The sequence below is a fragment of the Fistularia commersonii genome, chromosome 4 (genome assembly GCF_037954325.1).
Source record: "Fistularia commersonii isolate RoL2024-O1a breed Wild chromosome 4, RoL_Fcom_v1.0, whole genome shotgun sequence".
NCBI classification, from domain to species: Eukaryota; Metazoa; Chordata; class Actinopteri; order Syngnathiformes; family Fistulariidae; genus Fistularia; species Fistularia commersonii.
Genome location: NC_141287.1, coordinates 18521964 through 18539522, shown reverse-complemented (window position 1 = coordinate 18539522; position 17559 = coordinate 18521964). Strand labels below are relative to the sequence as shown.

Genomic DNA, 17559 nt, shown 5'->3' with positions numbered 1-17559 from the left:
ACTTTTTTATTTATTTATGTACTTATATATATATATATATATATATATATATACACATATATTTTTTTTTCCTTTTTTTTTTTTTAATAAATGGACCATTGGTTTATAGAAACCACACTAACAGTCGACGCCGTCTAATTTCAAGGGCATCAGGATTCAGTGGTTGTGATCAAGCGCTTTGATGCCATTTCAGGGAAATAAAATAACATTAGAGTATCAAATATTTTTCAGAATCATTAGCAGAAGGTTGTTCCTCTTAGACAAAATACTCAAACTGCATTTGACAATTAAGGTAGCGGCATATTTTGGCCGAGGCATAGTTTTTATTTTCAAAACAAAATTTGTGTTTGCCTGAAGCGTCGCCAGGTACGGACCAGTTGTAGCGTGTTCCACTTTCCACGCCGGCCGTTGCACCATCCGAGGGGCACGTTTGATTCGATCCGCTACATCGTGACAGCTCTTGACGCAACAAAAGCAGGGAAATACTCTGCAGACTGTGAGGACAGTTCATACAGCTGAGGCAAACTTTGCATTTGTGCCCATTGATTTTTTTTTTTTAATGTGTGCTTATATGCATATATATATATGTGTATATAATGCTCAAAAAACATAAAGGGACCCCTTAAACAACACAATGTAACTCCAAGTCAGTCACACTTGTGTGAAATCACACTGTCTACATAGGAAGCAACACTGATTTATTTTGACTTGTTTAAGGATTACATGAATGTTGGATCAGAGTGTAGTGTTTTTTTAATTTTTGGCTTGTAAATTTTGGAAAAAATGCGCATATATATATATATATATATATATACATATGTATATATAAATCACTGCATATGAAAAATCTGTGCATAAATATGCACACATTTTTTTAAAAGAAAAAATCACTTGGCACAGATGCATATATATATGTATATGTATATGCATATATCCGTATCATTTGTATTCATATATGCATATATGCATTTATATATATGCACACATATATGTATGCATTTGTGCCCGGTGATTTTTTTGCTTTCAAAAAAATCTGTGCATATATGTGCAGAGATTTTGTATATATAGAGATGTATGTGCTATGTCTAGATGTCTTTTTTCCAAGATTTATAAGCAAAAAAAAAATTTTATATATATATATATATATATATATATATATATATGCATGTGCACATATTTGCACATTTTTTTCAAAGGATTATATTTTTTTCAAAGGATTATGCCGAAAGGAGAGGAAGAAGAAGATATATTTATATATACATATATATATATATATATATATGACATGAGATCTGTCCAAATATCCTCAATTACTGAAGGGTAACAAGAAATCACAGTAAACGGTCAGCACCTCTGAGGCACGGAGAGATAAGATTCACGGTCAAAGTTAGCCGACAGGAACTGGCAGGAACTTTCCGGGGCATTTTTACAATGCGTGACTTTAGTAAACCTGTGACGGTGTGAATAACATCGAGTCAGCCGAGGAGATAGGAGGCGGTGGAAAGGGGGTCGGGGGGGTCAAGGGAAGGGGGTCGCTCTTTGATGTATAGGATTGAGATGTGATGAGGTCTGTTCAGAGTGAGCACAAAGTAGCATTAAGATGGAAAAAGCAAATGCAAGCTTTAGTCAAGGTGGGGAAGCCGAGGTAGCAAGACACGATGAAGAAACGTCCCGTCTCACTCGAAAATGTCTGGGAAGAAGATGAAATGGTCTCTGTCATTAAATATGAACGTTTTCTTTTTTTTTTTTTTTCCCCTTGTGAAATTGTCACCGCTTTGACGGTTTCTTTTGTCGAGTGTAAAAGTTGGAAACAGGAGCTGCGGCGCGGCGACAAACCTCTCGTAATTGTCGCAGATGTCAACAGTCAGGTTCTCACAAAGCTCATACGCCGTCTGCGACATCTTTTAACGCTGTGTCGCGTGATTTTTTTTTTTTTTTTTGCATTTAGCTGAATGTTTATCTCTACTTTGACGCAAACAGCATGACTTACTGAATGTAAATTTGCTTCTCCTCCCTGCTTTAATTCCTAAAAATATTTTTGTTATTCAATTCATAATATTCTTTCCCATAAAGTGCTGTAAAAGCAAGAATTAGACACAGTTAGACACAACAAAATAACCACTCATTCATTCACTCATTCAACATGTTCTTATTCCTGTCAATGAAACACAAATGTTGATTCATTGTATTAATTCGGTGAAAGATTTCACGTCAATATGCTAATATTTTGAATTTTATGAGCTGAATTGCTGAATGTAGGACCACCTTGAGCGTCAATATGTTTATGATGTCAAAAAACGATTTCATCAATCAAAAGAGTCCTTCTTTTATTTTTTTATTTTACCCAGGACACTTAAAGAGTAAAACTGAAGAGAGTCATATCTTTGCTCCGCAGGGAACTTTAAGATCGAGGTTGACAACTTTGATTTTTATGTCTTTTAGAACAGAGTTTGATTAGAAGCAATAAAAAATGACTCTGAGTAAGTTCCAAGATGCAGAACAGAACTTTGTCCGAAGCATATGTATTTACTTTTCATCCGAATTAATATCTAAACATGCATTGTATGCCGTGCTCAAAATTGCAAATGATAAATTTATCGTGTTATTTTACAAAATACCAACCGTCTGGTACGTCTTTAATGAAAATCTGAAATTTGGTTTCTATTATCATGTCATATTGGCCTTCTAATCAGTGTCACTGTTTTGAATAAAAAGTGATGTGCCTTAAAAAAAAAAAAAAAATCTGGCAATGCATTGGTTTTATATTACTATGTCTTTATCTGATTAGCATAAATATGTGAAATGTCCCGGTCAGCAGTGAGGCACATTTCGAAATAATGCGTGCGCTGTCATCGAAATACATTTAATTTTACTGCACAGCAGTGAAACACATTAGCTTTCTACAACCTCCAAAGTGGGTGGACAGGGAGGATGTTTTAAAGCATGGGAGGGGGTTTGGATGGGGTCGGATTTTTGGATTTCACGTGTTTTTAACAAAAGCAATATTTACAGTCCGGCATCAATATAACGATTACACACCTGTGTGGCGAGAATCCATACAAAATATCTGAAACGACAGTATTAAGTTGCAGGTGGATTTATGATGACATCACTCTTCCGGGGAGGAATAAAAAGTAAAGAATAACTTTTTGACCCCGGTAGTGATGAAATAACACGTTCTACCGCTACTGCGGTTAATTTGTCAAGCACGTCGTTTGTGGATTAAAATAAAAACGTCGGGTTCTCCTTCTTGTAAACAGTTTTACAGCCCAGCCACGGTCGGATGATATAATTGATATGATACATGTCTTATTTTAACAATTAGGAAAGAATCTTCCGCCGAGGTTGGTGAAATTCTAAGTATTCCATTTAAGGTGAAGATGCAATACAACATAAGTGATTAGTCAGAAGGGTTTCCAGCAAGCGGGGCTGAATTTATGGATCTCCAACTTTTGGGGGTAATCTCCATTGCACCTGTAAGGAGAGATATGATTAGCTTTGGTTCGTTTGAGATTTGCAACATTGAGCTGTAACTGAGTAACATAATCTGCAGAGTTGCACGACGCCGCGCCATCGGAGACGCTGCCGCCACTTTCGTCACACGGATTTTTAAAGTGAAGGGCAGGATCCGTTTCCCGTCAGCATCATGTGGGTGCCTTTTTTATTTTTTTGTTGTCGTCGTTGTTGTTGCTGTCGTCATCTGTGCTCGGTTGGACCCCTGCCCTCATTTTTCCTCTGTTGCAGGTCCAGTGGTGAAGCTACAGCAGAGAACTCCTCGCCGGCGGGGCCAGCAGCTCAAGCTGCTTAACAGCCCCGAAGACAGCCTCTACTACAACCAGCTAAATGTGAGTTCAAAGTGCCGATAAAGGCCTTTGTCTGACTTTGGTTCCACATGATAATACAATTAAACCTACCTGTGCCAGACCCTGGAGCCCCACCCCCACGTTTCTCTGCCTCTTGTCTTGAACATGTGCTTATGCTCTTTATCTGTTGCTTTCATGTCAGGATGTCTGCCTTCACGGTGAATAATTGATGTGGTTTATCAAAGCTGAGCAAGATGCATGCTTCATCAGACTCACTTGAGCCCTTTGATCAGAAAAAATTATGCTGTGACTTCTGATATTATCAGCATCTGCTCGCATTCAACACAAAATCACTTTGAATTAAAAATTAATGACTCTCTGCTCATCTTTTGACTGTGTGCTCTTGGCCCTTTCCTCAGAGAACTCTGGATTACCAGGGGAGCAAGAGGAAGCCGAGAAAACTTGGGTAAATAACTGCTTTCCTACTTACAGCAACTCTAAACAGAGCAGGCCCTTTGTGGAATAGGAGAATCCAGAAATGGAGTTGTTTTCTTATAATGTAAATGGAGAGCCCAAAATAACGGGGGCTTTTTTATGAGCGGTTGCTCTGCGTCATTAGAGAGAGAGAGAGAGTGTGTGTGTGTGTGTGTGTGTGTGTTACATCTTAAGGCTTTGTCAGCATGCTAATTTTAATCGTCGAAGGTCTGACTTGTGTTTGTACTGTAAATGACAACCCCTCGCTCAAGCGTTTGCATCGGAAAAAAAAAAAACCTGACCCCGCGACGTTTGTGCCTCTGCTTCTCGCGTCACAGTCAAGTCAAACTGCTGGACGGAGAAGACGAATACTACAAATTACTGTCGGCCGTGGACTCCATCCCCGAGGAGGACTACGCGACCGCCCCCTCATCTCCTTTCTAGCGGGCCTCTCGTCACTCTGCGACGAGCCTCGCGGTCACGACGGTCGGTAAGACCGGCACGGCGGACGTGCAAACACACACTCGAAGTCGGACACACGGCGTTCGAGGAACGGATCCCGCGCGTAAACGAAACGCCTCAACATTACCACAGATTTTCTCGAACCGCGGTTGCTGGGAAGTAGCTTCGACGTAAAAAGGCTATCAGAGGCTATCAGACTTTTTAATTCCTCTTCCCTCAGCTGCAGGGAATCTTCAAGTCTTTGTAGTTACAGTTAACAGTTAAGACAATCTATATTTCATTGTATTTCTTATTCTTCCTCCTTTCTACTATTATCTATTACTGTTATGCTTTTACTTGAACCTCTGGCACAACAATGTCCTTCGGGATAAATAAAGTTGTTCTCATCTCATCTCAAAAAGCAAAAGGCCTCTTATCGGCTTTTTCCCCTTCGGAATTGGGCGAAGGAGGTGACTTTCCGATTCTCCGAAGACTTTCGTACCAAACGATGAATTAGACGTGAGTTGTTTGTTGAGTTTGCGGAATTTGCGCGCATCGGTTGAAGGAAACCGCCATCGTGGGATGCGCTGAGATGGCAAGTTTAGTTACACGATGGTCATTTCAATATTGTCAGCTCTGCAGGCTTCATGCGAGGGATTTGATTCTTATCAAGAGAGTTCATCTGATTCTGAATTTCGGCTCGGATTCAAAGCAAAAGTTTTTACAAATTCTCAAATTATTTCCATCCTGTGGGTTTATTGAGTCACAACTTCAACACACGACAGCAAGCCGGCAGATCGGATTCAGAGATTCATCAACAAATATTTGACATTTCTATCTCCATAACTGACAAAGGAGGTTTTAGAAGTGTCGGGGATTTTTTTTTTTTTTTTTTTTTTTTGCCGCCAACCGGCCGATGCACTTATTTCTCCTGCACACGCTTAGCATTTACACAAAGGAGCTCCCCTTCTCGAGGCGCCGTGTCTCGGCGGTGTTAGCCTGACATGGAAACATCTACCTGTTTTTTAAGCATAATGTCTGTTGTCTAAGTAAGATCCAAAGACAAATCCCTCTGAAACCCAAAACTCTAGCCTGGAATTCTCCCACAGAGAGCCGCCTGCAGTCAACGGGGCTTTGTGCCGTCTGAGTGCCGGCATCACCAGACACAGCCTCGCGGAAGCAGAAGCAGACCTCACTTTGAATTTCCCACTAAATGCGGGAATTTTCTTTAAAGATGTGTGTCGGAAATGCAGGGCCGGCGAGTTGATTTGTAGAGCCCCCCCTCCCCCCCTCTTTTTTTTTTTTTCTTTTCAATTTGCATATCATTTACTGTATCTCTCTTTGTTGACACCCGAGGGCCCGAGAGGAGATTTTGATCTTAATAGGAAGAGTAGGGTGGTATGACTGAGGATCTCATCCTCCTTATATTCAGCGGGGAAAACATTAGAGCTTCGCCTTGATAGCGAGGCAGGCGTTTCTTACGTTCAGGTTCACAGGCTGGCGGCGGCCGCTGGTGTAAAGAGGCCCGGAGTGGCCGTCAACTCCCAGAGCTTGGCGGCGGAGTTCAGGCTCGGGTTGAGACACGGAGGCCCCGACGCCAAAACCTTCACGCCACCTTGCGAGTTTGTAGCTTTCGGCATGATTTGAGTTATTTTACATAAAACGCAAAACACTTATTCTCGCACGTATGACGTTTCTTCCTCAAACGCTTACCGGAGATACGTGTTCACCTTTTTGGCGTGCTAATTTTTTTACCCAAACTCTACAAAGTCGAACTTTTTTTTTGATCCAGTACCCATCCCTAAATGGGCAGCGGATGTGTGTGTTTTTCTTTTCTCACTCTTTGACATGATTTGAAACATAAAGGAAGCGATTAAAACAAGTGGAATTTCATATGTGTGCCAATCTGACACCCTTTTCAGATGATCGGTTTCCAGCGTCGGCTAAGCTGTTGTCGCTCTGAACAGCTCAAAAGCAGAAACACCTCTTTTCTAAAAATATTTAAAAAAAAAAAAAAAACAATTTTGACAGCTTTGTCGCTTGTGGTTAGTACTGAATGTAAATCAGCGGTCACTTTTTCTTTTCTACACAAGAGACACCAAAAAAAAAAAAAAAAAAATCTCATATAATTAAAATACATCTATTATTTAATTTACTGTCATATTTCAGCAGAGAGGGAAAAGCAGAGATAGCCTAGACCCCTGGCAGTGTTATAATGTGGTGTCAGAGTTAGTTCAGAAGCATTTCACCTCCGGTCCAAGTCACAGATCCTACAATAATTAAAATCCTCGTTGTGCATTCCTCCCTTGCTGGGATAGTTGGTGCCTCTGAAGAACAGTCTGAAATAGGTCACCCCAGCACCCTGTAGTGCATCTTAAAAGTACACTGAATCAATTAAGTGTGATCATGCTCCCCTGATTATTTTGGCCCTGTTTTACCACAGAGAGGAATTTAAAATAAGCTCACTAGTTTGAATAACAAGGTTGGACTGTGGTGACAAATGGTGCCGGAGTGGGTGTTTCTTTCTCGTGTTTCTCCGCCAAATTAACTCCCTGGCTGATTGCCCCGCTTTAGCATATGAGAGGAGGTGAGTGGAGGTGTGCACGTAATTGCCTTGGTTGGCTTGATTATGTGTAGCAAAAGGCAAATGTTACGAAATCCTGTCATCACTCTCGGATGTTTCTTTACTTCGCCGACCGAAGCAGGTGAACGGGCGGGACGCCGAGCGTTCGCGCTTTCGTTGTCAACTCAGCATTTTTTGCGTGTGTGCATTTGGGGGGGGGGGGGGGTTGGGCTGACACGTGCGTTTTCGACGGTATAAAATCCAGCTCCCTCTTGTTTTTCCTCATTAAATCTGGCAACATCTGGCGCTGGAGTGACGACTCTTTTAATGTGGCCAACGTTCCCGCCGCTGTTATTCTTGCCATTCCAGCCCCCCTAACGCGCTTCACTTTCATTTCGGCCCCAACCGCGGCGGCGGCAGCCTCCGACGTTGTTATCCAAACTTTCAAACCACCTCTATGGAAATCGGCGGAGCGGCAAACCCTAACAAATGATGAAAAGCTTTTATTTTCTGAAGCATACTTACCTTTTCACCTAATAGTGATGTCTCACTTCAAAGAGAGCGCGCGATTAGGCCGACATTGTCCTGTCTCTATATTCTTTCAGTTCAAAGGGGGGAGTTTGAATACCAGCATTTCATGTGCAGCCTTTTCAAATGCTATTTTAATACTGTTTACGTGCTTTTGATATCCAGATGTGTCCAATTTTCAGCACATTATACTAAATTACACTGTACCCCGATTGCACGACTCGGTGCGGAATTAACACCAACCCTTGCTTAGTAATAGTCCCTAAGAATAAAAAAAAAAATAAAAAAAAAACGGATTTAATGAATATTAGATAAACATAGCAACAAACTTGCTGGCTAATGATTGGAACTGAATAAAAGGACACACATGAACCAGATGTCAGATGCGCGTGGAGGGCTCTGAGCGAAAAGAACATTCCCCAAAGACGGTATTAATAAAGAAAGTGGTTGAGCGGGGTGGAGACGGAGGGAGTCGGAGGCTTGGAGAGGAAGGAGGAGATAAAAGAGGCTGTTGAGTACATACATCAAAGTTGTCTTAATGACAAGGGATGCCATTAGGGTTACAGTGGCCTTTGTTTCAGTTTCCTCACACCTGCAGTTTGTTGAGGGCGCGCTGTTTTGTTGGTAGCATTTGCATCAATGTAAATTGCATGCATGAGGAGGTAAGATTTTTCAGGGTTTTTTTTTTTTTTTTTTTTTCTCATTCCCCTTTCTGTTTTTCTTTCCCGGCTCGTCTTGACGGTGACCAAATGTTCCGGTCGAAAAAACAAAACAAAACGAAAAAAAATGTCAGGCTTCCCTTTTTTCTTTTTTTTTCCTTTTTTTTGGTTCGCAAAACTAACAACAATGCATTCGCCTCCCTGTGTTTACAGAACAATTGTGACAGTATGTAAAAGCTGTTATCCTGCGCGCCATGAAATTTATTGACTCTAAAAGTTTTTTCCTCTGCGCCTCCGGTGCTGGAATGGGATTTGACAAATCAGAGCGTGAAATTGTGATTAGCCTCTCTCGGTTTGGAGACGGAGCGGGGCACGAGCATACTTGGCATGGCCAAAGGTGTAACCTGTTTTGTTTTGCCCAGGCACCGCTTTCCCAGATGGTGGGACCAGCTGCCGTTGAATAAACACTGAATGCGGAGCGGTGTGAGAATTACCGCCGCCTTGTTTCGGCTTGGGATGCGTAACGGAAATCTTGTCTTTTTGCCACCGCCAGGGGCAACGGGAACCTTTTGATTGAGGTCAACACACAATGCGAAACTCTTAAAAATCTGCCCGATAGCTGCTTAGTTTCTTATTTGTGTGTTTCGGCGTGCCGAGTCCCAACGTCACATTACAGAAGATAATTACATTTTTCCTTGTCATTTGACTTGGAAGAGTTTTGTACTCGGCTATACGGAAACGCACCCGTATATCGGTCTAATTTCTAAATAGCAAGAGAGCGTAATGCGGCGTCCGACGCGTATTTCGCCTTCCCGCGTCCAGGAAGCCGATAAGCCACGCGGTACTCGTAAAGATTCGTCGATGACAGTGTTTCGCACCCCGATACGTCAATGCAGTACGTCTTGGAGAAGCTTGTTTTCGGCACTCCGGAGCAATAATTCAGGGAAGCGAAACACACCGGGGAGATTGAACTAGGATGAAAAAGACATTCTTGGAAGATATTTCCTCTAGCATATCGGGCCGAGGAGAGGGCGCACCGTATTTTATCATTCATTTCAAGAGACTTCTGCAAGCCGCGGCCTCGCATATCACGATGGCGGGGCGGCGGTGGCGGGGGGGGGGGGGGGGGGGGATTTCCCTCTTTTAGGCTGGATTATCACATCCAGGGTGGGCCGGGAGAAGGTATAATGACCTGTCCCGCCTTACGTGACCCCCCGGGCCAACCCGCACATTGCCAAGGCTTTGCTCTTTGCTCTTGAATATGCAGGGATCTCCTACTTCATAGGCTCAGAAGAGAGGAAAGAAGGGGGGGGGAGAAAAGAGTTGTATCGCATTGCAGAGAAAATTAGTGAGACCAAAGTTGGAGTTTCTGTGTGTTGGGGGCTCCGAACAATGGCAGCTTTCTGTCAGACAGCGACTTCAAAGGTCTGCTGAGTGACTGCTCTGAGTTATACTTTGTTGTAGATCACTGAGGAAATTCACAGATGTTTTCTCATACGAGACACCATTATAGCGGCTCAAGTACCCAGTAGCCTGAAGCATCTCTTCCTACCTCCCTCCCTCTTTCTGTCTCCCACACTCTTACTCTCACACATGGACCCCCACCCCTGCTCTCACCCCCGGACTCTTGATATCTCTTGTACGAGACAGATGTGGAACCCGTTTTCTCTTCAACTGTCCAGAGAATACGGGGATGTGAAAAAGGGCCGGTGTCGCGGCGTAGCCCCCACATCCACCGTCAAACACGCGCTTCAAAAATGCAGATCGACTCTCCAACGTGCACTCGGCCTTGATACCGTGATAACTCATAACTCAATCCATATCAGTTAGTGTTTTGGTTGAGCTGTATCGTGTTAATCTCTGTCTCTCTCTCTCTTTCTCCTCCCCCGCCCCCTTCCAGATTGCCTTCTTCAACTTCTGGGAAGACCTGAACCAAAATATCCCAACACACACATCCTTATGTATTGTACATTTTATTTATTTATAGCAAACTGGTGTTTTATATGAGTTAAATAAATGTGTTTCAAAGATTTACTGAGTTTGGATTATTAATGTGTTTCTGCCCGATTCACGCAGTGGTGGAGCAACTTTTAGACTCACTGTGTAAAAAATTAAAAATAAAAATAAAAAAATAAAAAATAAAAAAATGCAGGACTGTCTTAGAAAATTAGAATATTGTGATAAAGTTCTTTATCTTCTGTAATGCAATTAAAAAAACGAAAAATACTTTTTCACGATATTCTAATATTTTGAGATTTTTGAGTTCTCTTAAGATGTAAGCCATAATAGCAATGTTAAAAAAGGCTTGCAATATTTCAGTTGATTTGTAATGAATCCAGAATGTATGACATTTTTGTTTTTGTAATTGCATTACAGAAGATAAAGGACTTTATCAGAATATTCTGATTTTCTGAGTCAGTCCTGTATTTATATATATATATATATATATATATATATATATATATATTCTTTTTTTTTTTTTTTTTTTTAATGGGAGAAAAAATGATGCATTCATTCACAGCAATCATTATTGAAATATGTTATATATTCTAATATATTATATATATTAAATATATCATATTATTCAAAAATTATCAATATGAAAATGTTATTCAAGTATTATTGCTTTTCCTCCACCGCTAGAAAAATGATGGTCGGAAAATATACCTTGGCGTCGCCAACTCATATTTGCTACTTCCAAAGTTTGATTTGTTGATGGAATTTAACTCTGTTCTTTGTTATTAGTTTATTGCTCGACTGTCCAAGGACACGATTCCCATTTTCAAACACAACGGCAAACGGTTAGGGTCACGTAACCCTTTAAATCTACAGAAAGTTGAATTCTTTTTCTCTAGAAACTTTCAATTTCTAGCTCCGAGGTGACATTACAAAAGTCGGGGTCATCGCCAACCTGACTGTTACGCACAGATTGCAAATTATGTGGGGTTTTTTTTTCCAGCACTGAATACAACACTTGGAGGTTTTCTATCAGCGTCACATTCTTGAGTGCTCCTTTCAAATTGCAGCTCCATACATGTGCTTTTTACGGTATTTCATCCATGAGGTCCACGGCCCGCACTCTCATAGGGAGGTCCTCCATGTTAATATTTCCATCAAACGCCACGGGAAATCGTCCCTTCGCCGTATCGCCGGAGAGGTGACCTTTGAAGCCGGAGGCAGAGCCGGGAGCCGGCGAAGGTTCGATGCCGGTAAATTACCTCGTGGCGACCGGACATTGTGTTGAGCACACGCTCGTGAATTTCTCGCAAACTTTATCAAAGTGGTCCTCGGTCAAATCCATCCCCCGGCTCGGGTCCAATGAGATGCATTAAAATGTAAAAACTGTCTTTCGGTGCCGAGCCGACCGTCCCAAAGGACGACGTCAACAGTTCCGTAATACCGATGGAAGGTGTATGCCGTATGACCGGAATGCCCAGCTTGGAAGATCGCGTTTAAACTTATTTGAAAAGACAATGCGCCGTCAATGCGAGTCTGTTTCAATCGGAAAGAGCAGTATTTGATATCTATTTGTCATCCGAACCCCGAAATAAGTGTGAACTTGCAGCGTGAATACAAACTACTGGAACGGCTTTTTGACGATACTATTTTTGACCATTCTCAGCTCCTTTGCGTTTAAATCTTTAAATAGTGCGGTTGATGTATGGCGGTCGGGCACCGCTAAGTTAAGAATAAGATGCGCTTAACTTTTACAATGTGATTTGTTTGTGCCTGATAGTTCAGTTAAAACCCATTAATAACAGCCATTTTCAGAATACCTGCTATGTGGATAGTGTTTGTTAAATCATCAGAAATCACTCATGCATTATTCACTTTTCATCAAGCCGTCGAGCCTGCGGCGCGTTAAAAATACATTAACAAAACAAAAAAATCCATCATCTGATGGAGTCAAAACATAACGCAGACAAAGGAGGAGTCGAGAGAACAAACACAACCGTTTTTTTTTCCCCCCCTTACATGTTAATCTTATTAGTGGTTTAGACTTGATTGTAACGCATTAATAAAGGATTTTTTTTTTTTTAGGCAATCAACAAAAACACAACTCAGGCATTCATGAAGGATGTCTGGTAAGTTTGTGACAAACTCAGTAAACTAAGAGCTTACGCCGCGACATCAGAAACGCGATCTTAATGTTTCTCTGTGTGACTGCAGTTCCCAGCGTTATTAAGTTCGATAGCGAACTCGTCTGCCGATGTAAACAAGGTGAATCTCTGCTCCTTTCCCTGTTTTTTTGTTGGTTTTTTTTCAATTTATGCATCTCAACTTTATCAACCGATGGTCCTGTAGCCAGTCTAGAGGTTTTACACTGCTGTGGCTCGGACCAGCAGGACTCCCCCTTTCCCCCCTAGACTGTGTAAAGCCGTGGGAGAGGACTTGGGAACATTAATCCCTTCAAAGGAACAGATCTAATTCAAAATCTGCCGCTCCAAACTAGTTGAGAGCACAGTGATTGTTTCTGCGGGGGGAAGGCAGATAAAGATCACAAGAGTCGATGTAAAAGAGAAATTACAACTTCCATATTTTTTTTTTGGCATCCGCCACAAAATTTTGGATACCATCGCACGGAAACCATACAAGTCTGGGGTACTCTAGGTGTCTGGGGAAGAGAAGATGGGCCAGACATTGTATGGTTCTTGCTGGAGCTCTGCCCTTCCTCTTGTTCCAGCGAGATTCTTTCAATGAAAAGGCAATGATTGAGACGTCGCCCTCCCGTCCATCAACATCGCGACCCGGAACGTGACCTGATGACACCAAGCGATCCACACGGGCGATTTGCATACATTCGTTCGTCGTTGTTGTCTCTCTCGGAGAAGCTACGATCGAGCGCTTTGTGACTCAAATCGGAATTCTTTGGAGATGACAACTTTGTGTCGAGTCACTTGATTTGGACTCTCTCGCTCGGAGATCTCCAGAGATAACAATGTCACATTGTCACACGGAGTTCGGCTACAAATCCTTAATTACAAAAAGAGGATCAGATGACTGCGGCATCCAATACCGGGGTCTCCAGGCGGCGTGGGGGTCTTTGATCAAGAAAATCCAATTATTTGTGTATATACATTTCCCACATAGTGATTACTTCATTAATTGTCCCGCCTTTATCTCCTCCCTTCCCATCCCCCCTAATAATCAGCTCCTTTATCCAGACCAACAAACACACCATAGGAGCTTTGTGGATTCAAAGGATTTGCTTTCCTCTCTCAAAGAGCCGCTATTCTTTGATGATTGGGCAGCGGCGAACTTCAAAGTAATAAATCTTATTTCTGACTGGCTGGCGGCCCACCAAAGTCCTTATCACCTTCTAAGAAGTGATCCCTCGCTCTCCAGATAGACCGGGGAGATCTCGGAGGGAGGACGCATCGGAGAGCCGCTCGACGAGGCTTTTTATTTTTTTTTTTATTATTTTTGTTTTTATTTAAACAAAACAAAAAAAACACGTTTATATAAATTAGGAAGAAGGGGGAGGGAGAAGAAAAAAAAAGGAAATTGGGGTGTGTGGTTTTTTTTTTTTTTTTTTTTTTTTTTTTTTTTTTTTTTTAGTGAGTGTGTTTAGTTTTGTTTCCCCGTTCAGCAGCGGAGGAGGACGTTGCGCCATGGCAGCGGTGGCGGTACTGCGGAATGAAACTCTCCAGGCTTTCCTTCAGGTTTGTGCGCAACTTTTTTTTTTTTATTTTTTACTTCCACCCCTCGTTCTCACCCACTTTGCTGACTTTCTTTTATTTTTATTTTTTGAAATTGAAAAAAAAAAAAAAAAAAAGTCATCGCCGGGTTGAAAACATTTTTTTTTTCGGCTCATGGCAACTTTAGTGGCGCATCAGACTCGCATTCGACGAGCATCCTCGCCTGCTGCAGCGTTAAAAAAAAAAAATATCACGCCATGAGGATTTTTTTTCCCAGTAAAACGTCGCTCATGTTGTGTTTTTCTGTCTTTTCCTCTCTCCAGGATCGCACTCCGAACTCCTCTCCGGAGAACTGCAAGCACTCCCCGCTGGCTCTCCTGGCCGCCACATGCAACCGGATCGGTCACCACCACGGATCCAACCACGCCGACTTCCTGCAGGTCCCCTACGACCCCACTCTGGGCTCCCCTTCGCGGTTGTTTCACCCGTGGACTAACGAGGGCAACCCGCAGGGCAGCCTGGCGAGCAACTCCACTTTCGGACTATCCTCCAAGCCCCAGCTGTCCGCGCACATCCAGAGCTCCTTCGGTTCCCACCACGAACTGCCCCTGACGCCCCCCGCGGATCCCTCCTACCCCTATGACTTCTCCCCGGTGAAGATGCTGCCTTGCTCCATGCAGTCCGCCTGCCCCCCCACCTACGTCCCGGCGGTCAGCTACGCTGCCCCGACCCCCATCCCGCCCGCGATGCCCGGCTTCGTCACGGGACCCTCCGGCCTTGTGCACCAGCAGCAGAGACAGTTATCGCCGAGCCCCGGGGAGGATATCCCGTGGTGGAGCCTGCAGCAGGGCAACCATGTGAGCCACTCGTCCTCCATCGGCCACCACCGCTTCCAGCTGCAGCGCGGCTTGGTCCTGGGACACACGGACTTCGCCCAGTACCAGACGCAGATCGCGGCGCTCCTGCACACCAAGTCCCCGCTGGCGACGGCGCGGCGCTGCAGGAGGTGCAGGTGTCCCAACTGCCAGTCGTCCACCTCCAGCGACGAGCCCGGCAAGAAGAAGCAACACATTTGCCACATACCGGGCTGCGGGAAAGTTTACGGCAAAACTTCTCACCTGAAGGCGCACCTGAGGTGGCACTCCGGGGAGCGGCCGTTTGTGTGCAACTGGCTGTTCTGCGGCAAGAGTTTCACACGGTCGGACGAGCTGCAGAGACACCTGAGGACACACACTGGGGAGAAGAGATTTGTTTGCCCGGACTGCTGCAAGAGGTTCATGAGGAGTGACCACTTGGCCAAACACGTCAAGACGCACCAGAACAAAAAGAATAAGTGTCACGACAAGACGCTCGACCACGTCAAAAGGGAGGACACCAGGAATATGTTGTAACAAGCCTCCTTTTTTTTTTTTTTTTTTTTTTTTAATTTTTGTTGTTGTTTTTTTTTTTTTTTTTTTGTTAGTCATGTCAGTAGTGCAATACATTAGAAGAAACACAGTGAGCTGCATTTCTCTATTTTTTTTTTCTCTGTCTCTCCTCTGTTCACTCATTTCTCACGTACTGACACTAGTTTCTAACACCGCTGGTCCGCGTAGCACATCTTGTTCTGTTTTTCTGTATTTATACAGTTCGTTTGGGGCCCGCGCAGAAGTTTCCGGCTCATGAGTTTGAATTCACTGTCTATATCATATCGAGGAGACAAGTTTTCGACTTGTGTTTTGATCATTGTCTTCGGTGGAAGATTTCACTCCCCTGTAAATTATATTTAATAGCTTTTGTTGAATGAAAGTGTCCGTTTTTTGCTCCATATGGGGTGTTTTTAAAAGCATGCTCTTGAGAAGATCTAATATTGTTGAAATGACCCAAATACTGTGTGAGAATAAAGAATATAACATTTTCCTCATCTCAGAAAAATTCATTTAACCTTCGAGCGTAAATTAAAGGGGGCTCTGAAAGACAAAGTCGCTGTCAGTCGTCCGGGAACGACAGCGACTTTTCACCGACGAGACCAAACTTTGTTGAGATTCATGTCAAAAATAAGTTCTGATTCAAGTTAAACGTGCACAAGGGTGCAGGTCTTGGTAAATATCAGTAGGAGCGTAGTCATCTTACATGTCGCAGAAAAAGAAATGCATGCCTGGTTTTGTTAAATCTCAGCTTTATTGATCTGTTTCCTGGAGTGATTGCTGTCTGTGACCATAACAAGGGGCGAAGCAGCCTTTAGGCAGCGGTTTATGTGTCCAAAGCTGCGTTTGGGCGTGCTGCATTTGCAAATCTGCCTGGTAAGATTGAAAAAAATAAATAAATAAATCAACTCAAAAGTATGTGATAAAGGTTGTGGCAGAAATCCCAGAAAAAAATGTTTTTATTCCTCTGCCAGATTAGTCTAAACTTGTAAAAAAAAAGCCTGAGTTTTTTTTTAGCGAAACGAAAGAGAATTTCATGTTCGCAGAGGTTTCAAATGGTCTAATGCTGTTTTTAAAAATTGCTCCAAACATGTGTCCGCCTCAGTGAGTGAAACAGGAAACCGATAAGAGTCATAAAGAAATACATCAGATCCATTAGTAGAACATACAAAAATGAATTTTCTGAATAGTTGGTCCTTTTCCTGCTGTTGGGAAAATAAACTAGGAATTATTTACTCGGTCCCAAGTTCATGTGGACTGCTCGTGTTTCTCTTTCTGCGTGAAAACTCTTTGCGGTGGCGCCTTGGGCGAATGTTAGCAATCATATAACAGAGAACCAAATTGGCTTTTTGTGCTCCAGTAAGTCTGCTTGCATGTCGGAGGTGTCTTTGGAAAAATCGGTCGGCGGGATCCCGGTAGCCGGAGTGGATTGTTTTGAATCGGAAGTAGGAACGCAATTTCAGTTGAAGAAAAGTTCTTTGCATGTATGACGTACTGTTGTCAGAGCCGGACTTACACAGGATGCGCTTCCAGATTATGGGGGTAAGAGCCTTGCTCATAGACACTTTGATTCGAGTGCGCCTCAAAGGATGTTTGTTTTTGACTGCCGCCACCTGTCATTTTTATGTGTTGACCTTCCAGGAGAAGAGACAGTTTCAAATTTCAACCGGCGGAAAAGTCATAACCAGGAGTGGTTCTCGGAGAGGATCTGACCGAGCGGTGAGCTCAGCGTCCTCTGCCCGCCGGCGGTCCCCCCGCCGTCCCGACTGTCTTGGGTGAGATCACTGGAAGTGTCAGCTTGAAAGACAACAACCGCCACTCTCAGCTGAAAACTTTGAAGTATCGGATTTCTGCCTCAACAGCGCCCCCCCTTTTTGCAAGCCGTCCCTGCTATTAATCACAGCAAGTATATAAAGGCGTGATAAATTCCACAGGCCACGGCAGAGAGCACTCTTACATCTGAAGTGTTGAGGAAAAAATGCGCACATGTACACGTCAATTTGAACTTCAAATTTTCTTCTTTTTCTTTTTTTTTTTTCCAAACGG

At 43.0% G+C, this 17559-nt stretch overlaps 2 protein-coding genes across 4 annotated transcripts in view; both read left to right on the top strand.

Moving 5' to 3' along the window:
* The window catches only part of myo3b (myosin IIIB), a 69928-nt gene extending 59463 nt beyond the window's left edge, over positions 1 to 10465 (top strand). For 2 of the 3 annotated variants that reach the window (XM_086145775.1, XM_086145772.1), the window contains 4 exons: positions 3745 to 3845; positions 4223 to 4269; positions 4616 to 4767; positions 10369 to 10465. In XM_086145775.1, the coding sequence (XP_086001901.1) occupies positions 3745 to 3845; positions 4223 to 4269; positions 4616 to 4721 (254 nt within the window). In that variant the 3' untranslated portion in view covers positions 4722 to 4767; positions 10369 to 10465. The remainder of the gene's footprint in view (positions 1 to 3744; positions 3846 to 4222; positions 4270 to 4615; positions 4768 to 10368) is intronic. The other variant, XM_086145774.1, reaches the window with a different exon arrangement.
* Positions 10466 to 13985: 3520 nt separating this feature from the next.
* sp5a (Sp5 transcription factor a) lies at positions 13986 to 16004 on the top strand. The gene is made up of 2 exons (XM_086145771.1): positions 13986 to 14131; positions 14431 to 16004. Exons 1-2 carry the CDS (start codon positions 14081 to 14083, stop codon positions 15496 to 15498), a joined length of 1119 nt encoding a protein of 372 aa, XP_086001897.1. The 5' UTR covers positions 13986 to 14080; the 3' UTR covers positions 15499 to 16004.
* The last annotated feature ends 1555 nt before the right edge of the window (positions 16005 to 17559 follow it).

Excerpts from the sequence above, each read along its gene's own strand:
- sp5a (XM_086145771.1), top strand. The coding sequence starts at position 14,081 with ATGGCAGCGGTGGCGGTACTGCGGAATGAAACTCTCCAGGCTTTCCTT. Across the intron at positions 14,132-14,430 it reads CTCTCCAGGCTTTCCTTCAG|GATCGCACTCCGAACTCCTC; the intron begins GTTTGTGCGCAA and ends TCCTCTCTCCAG.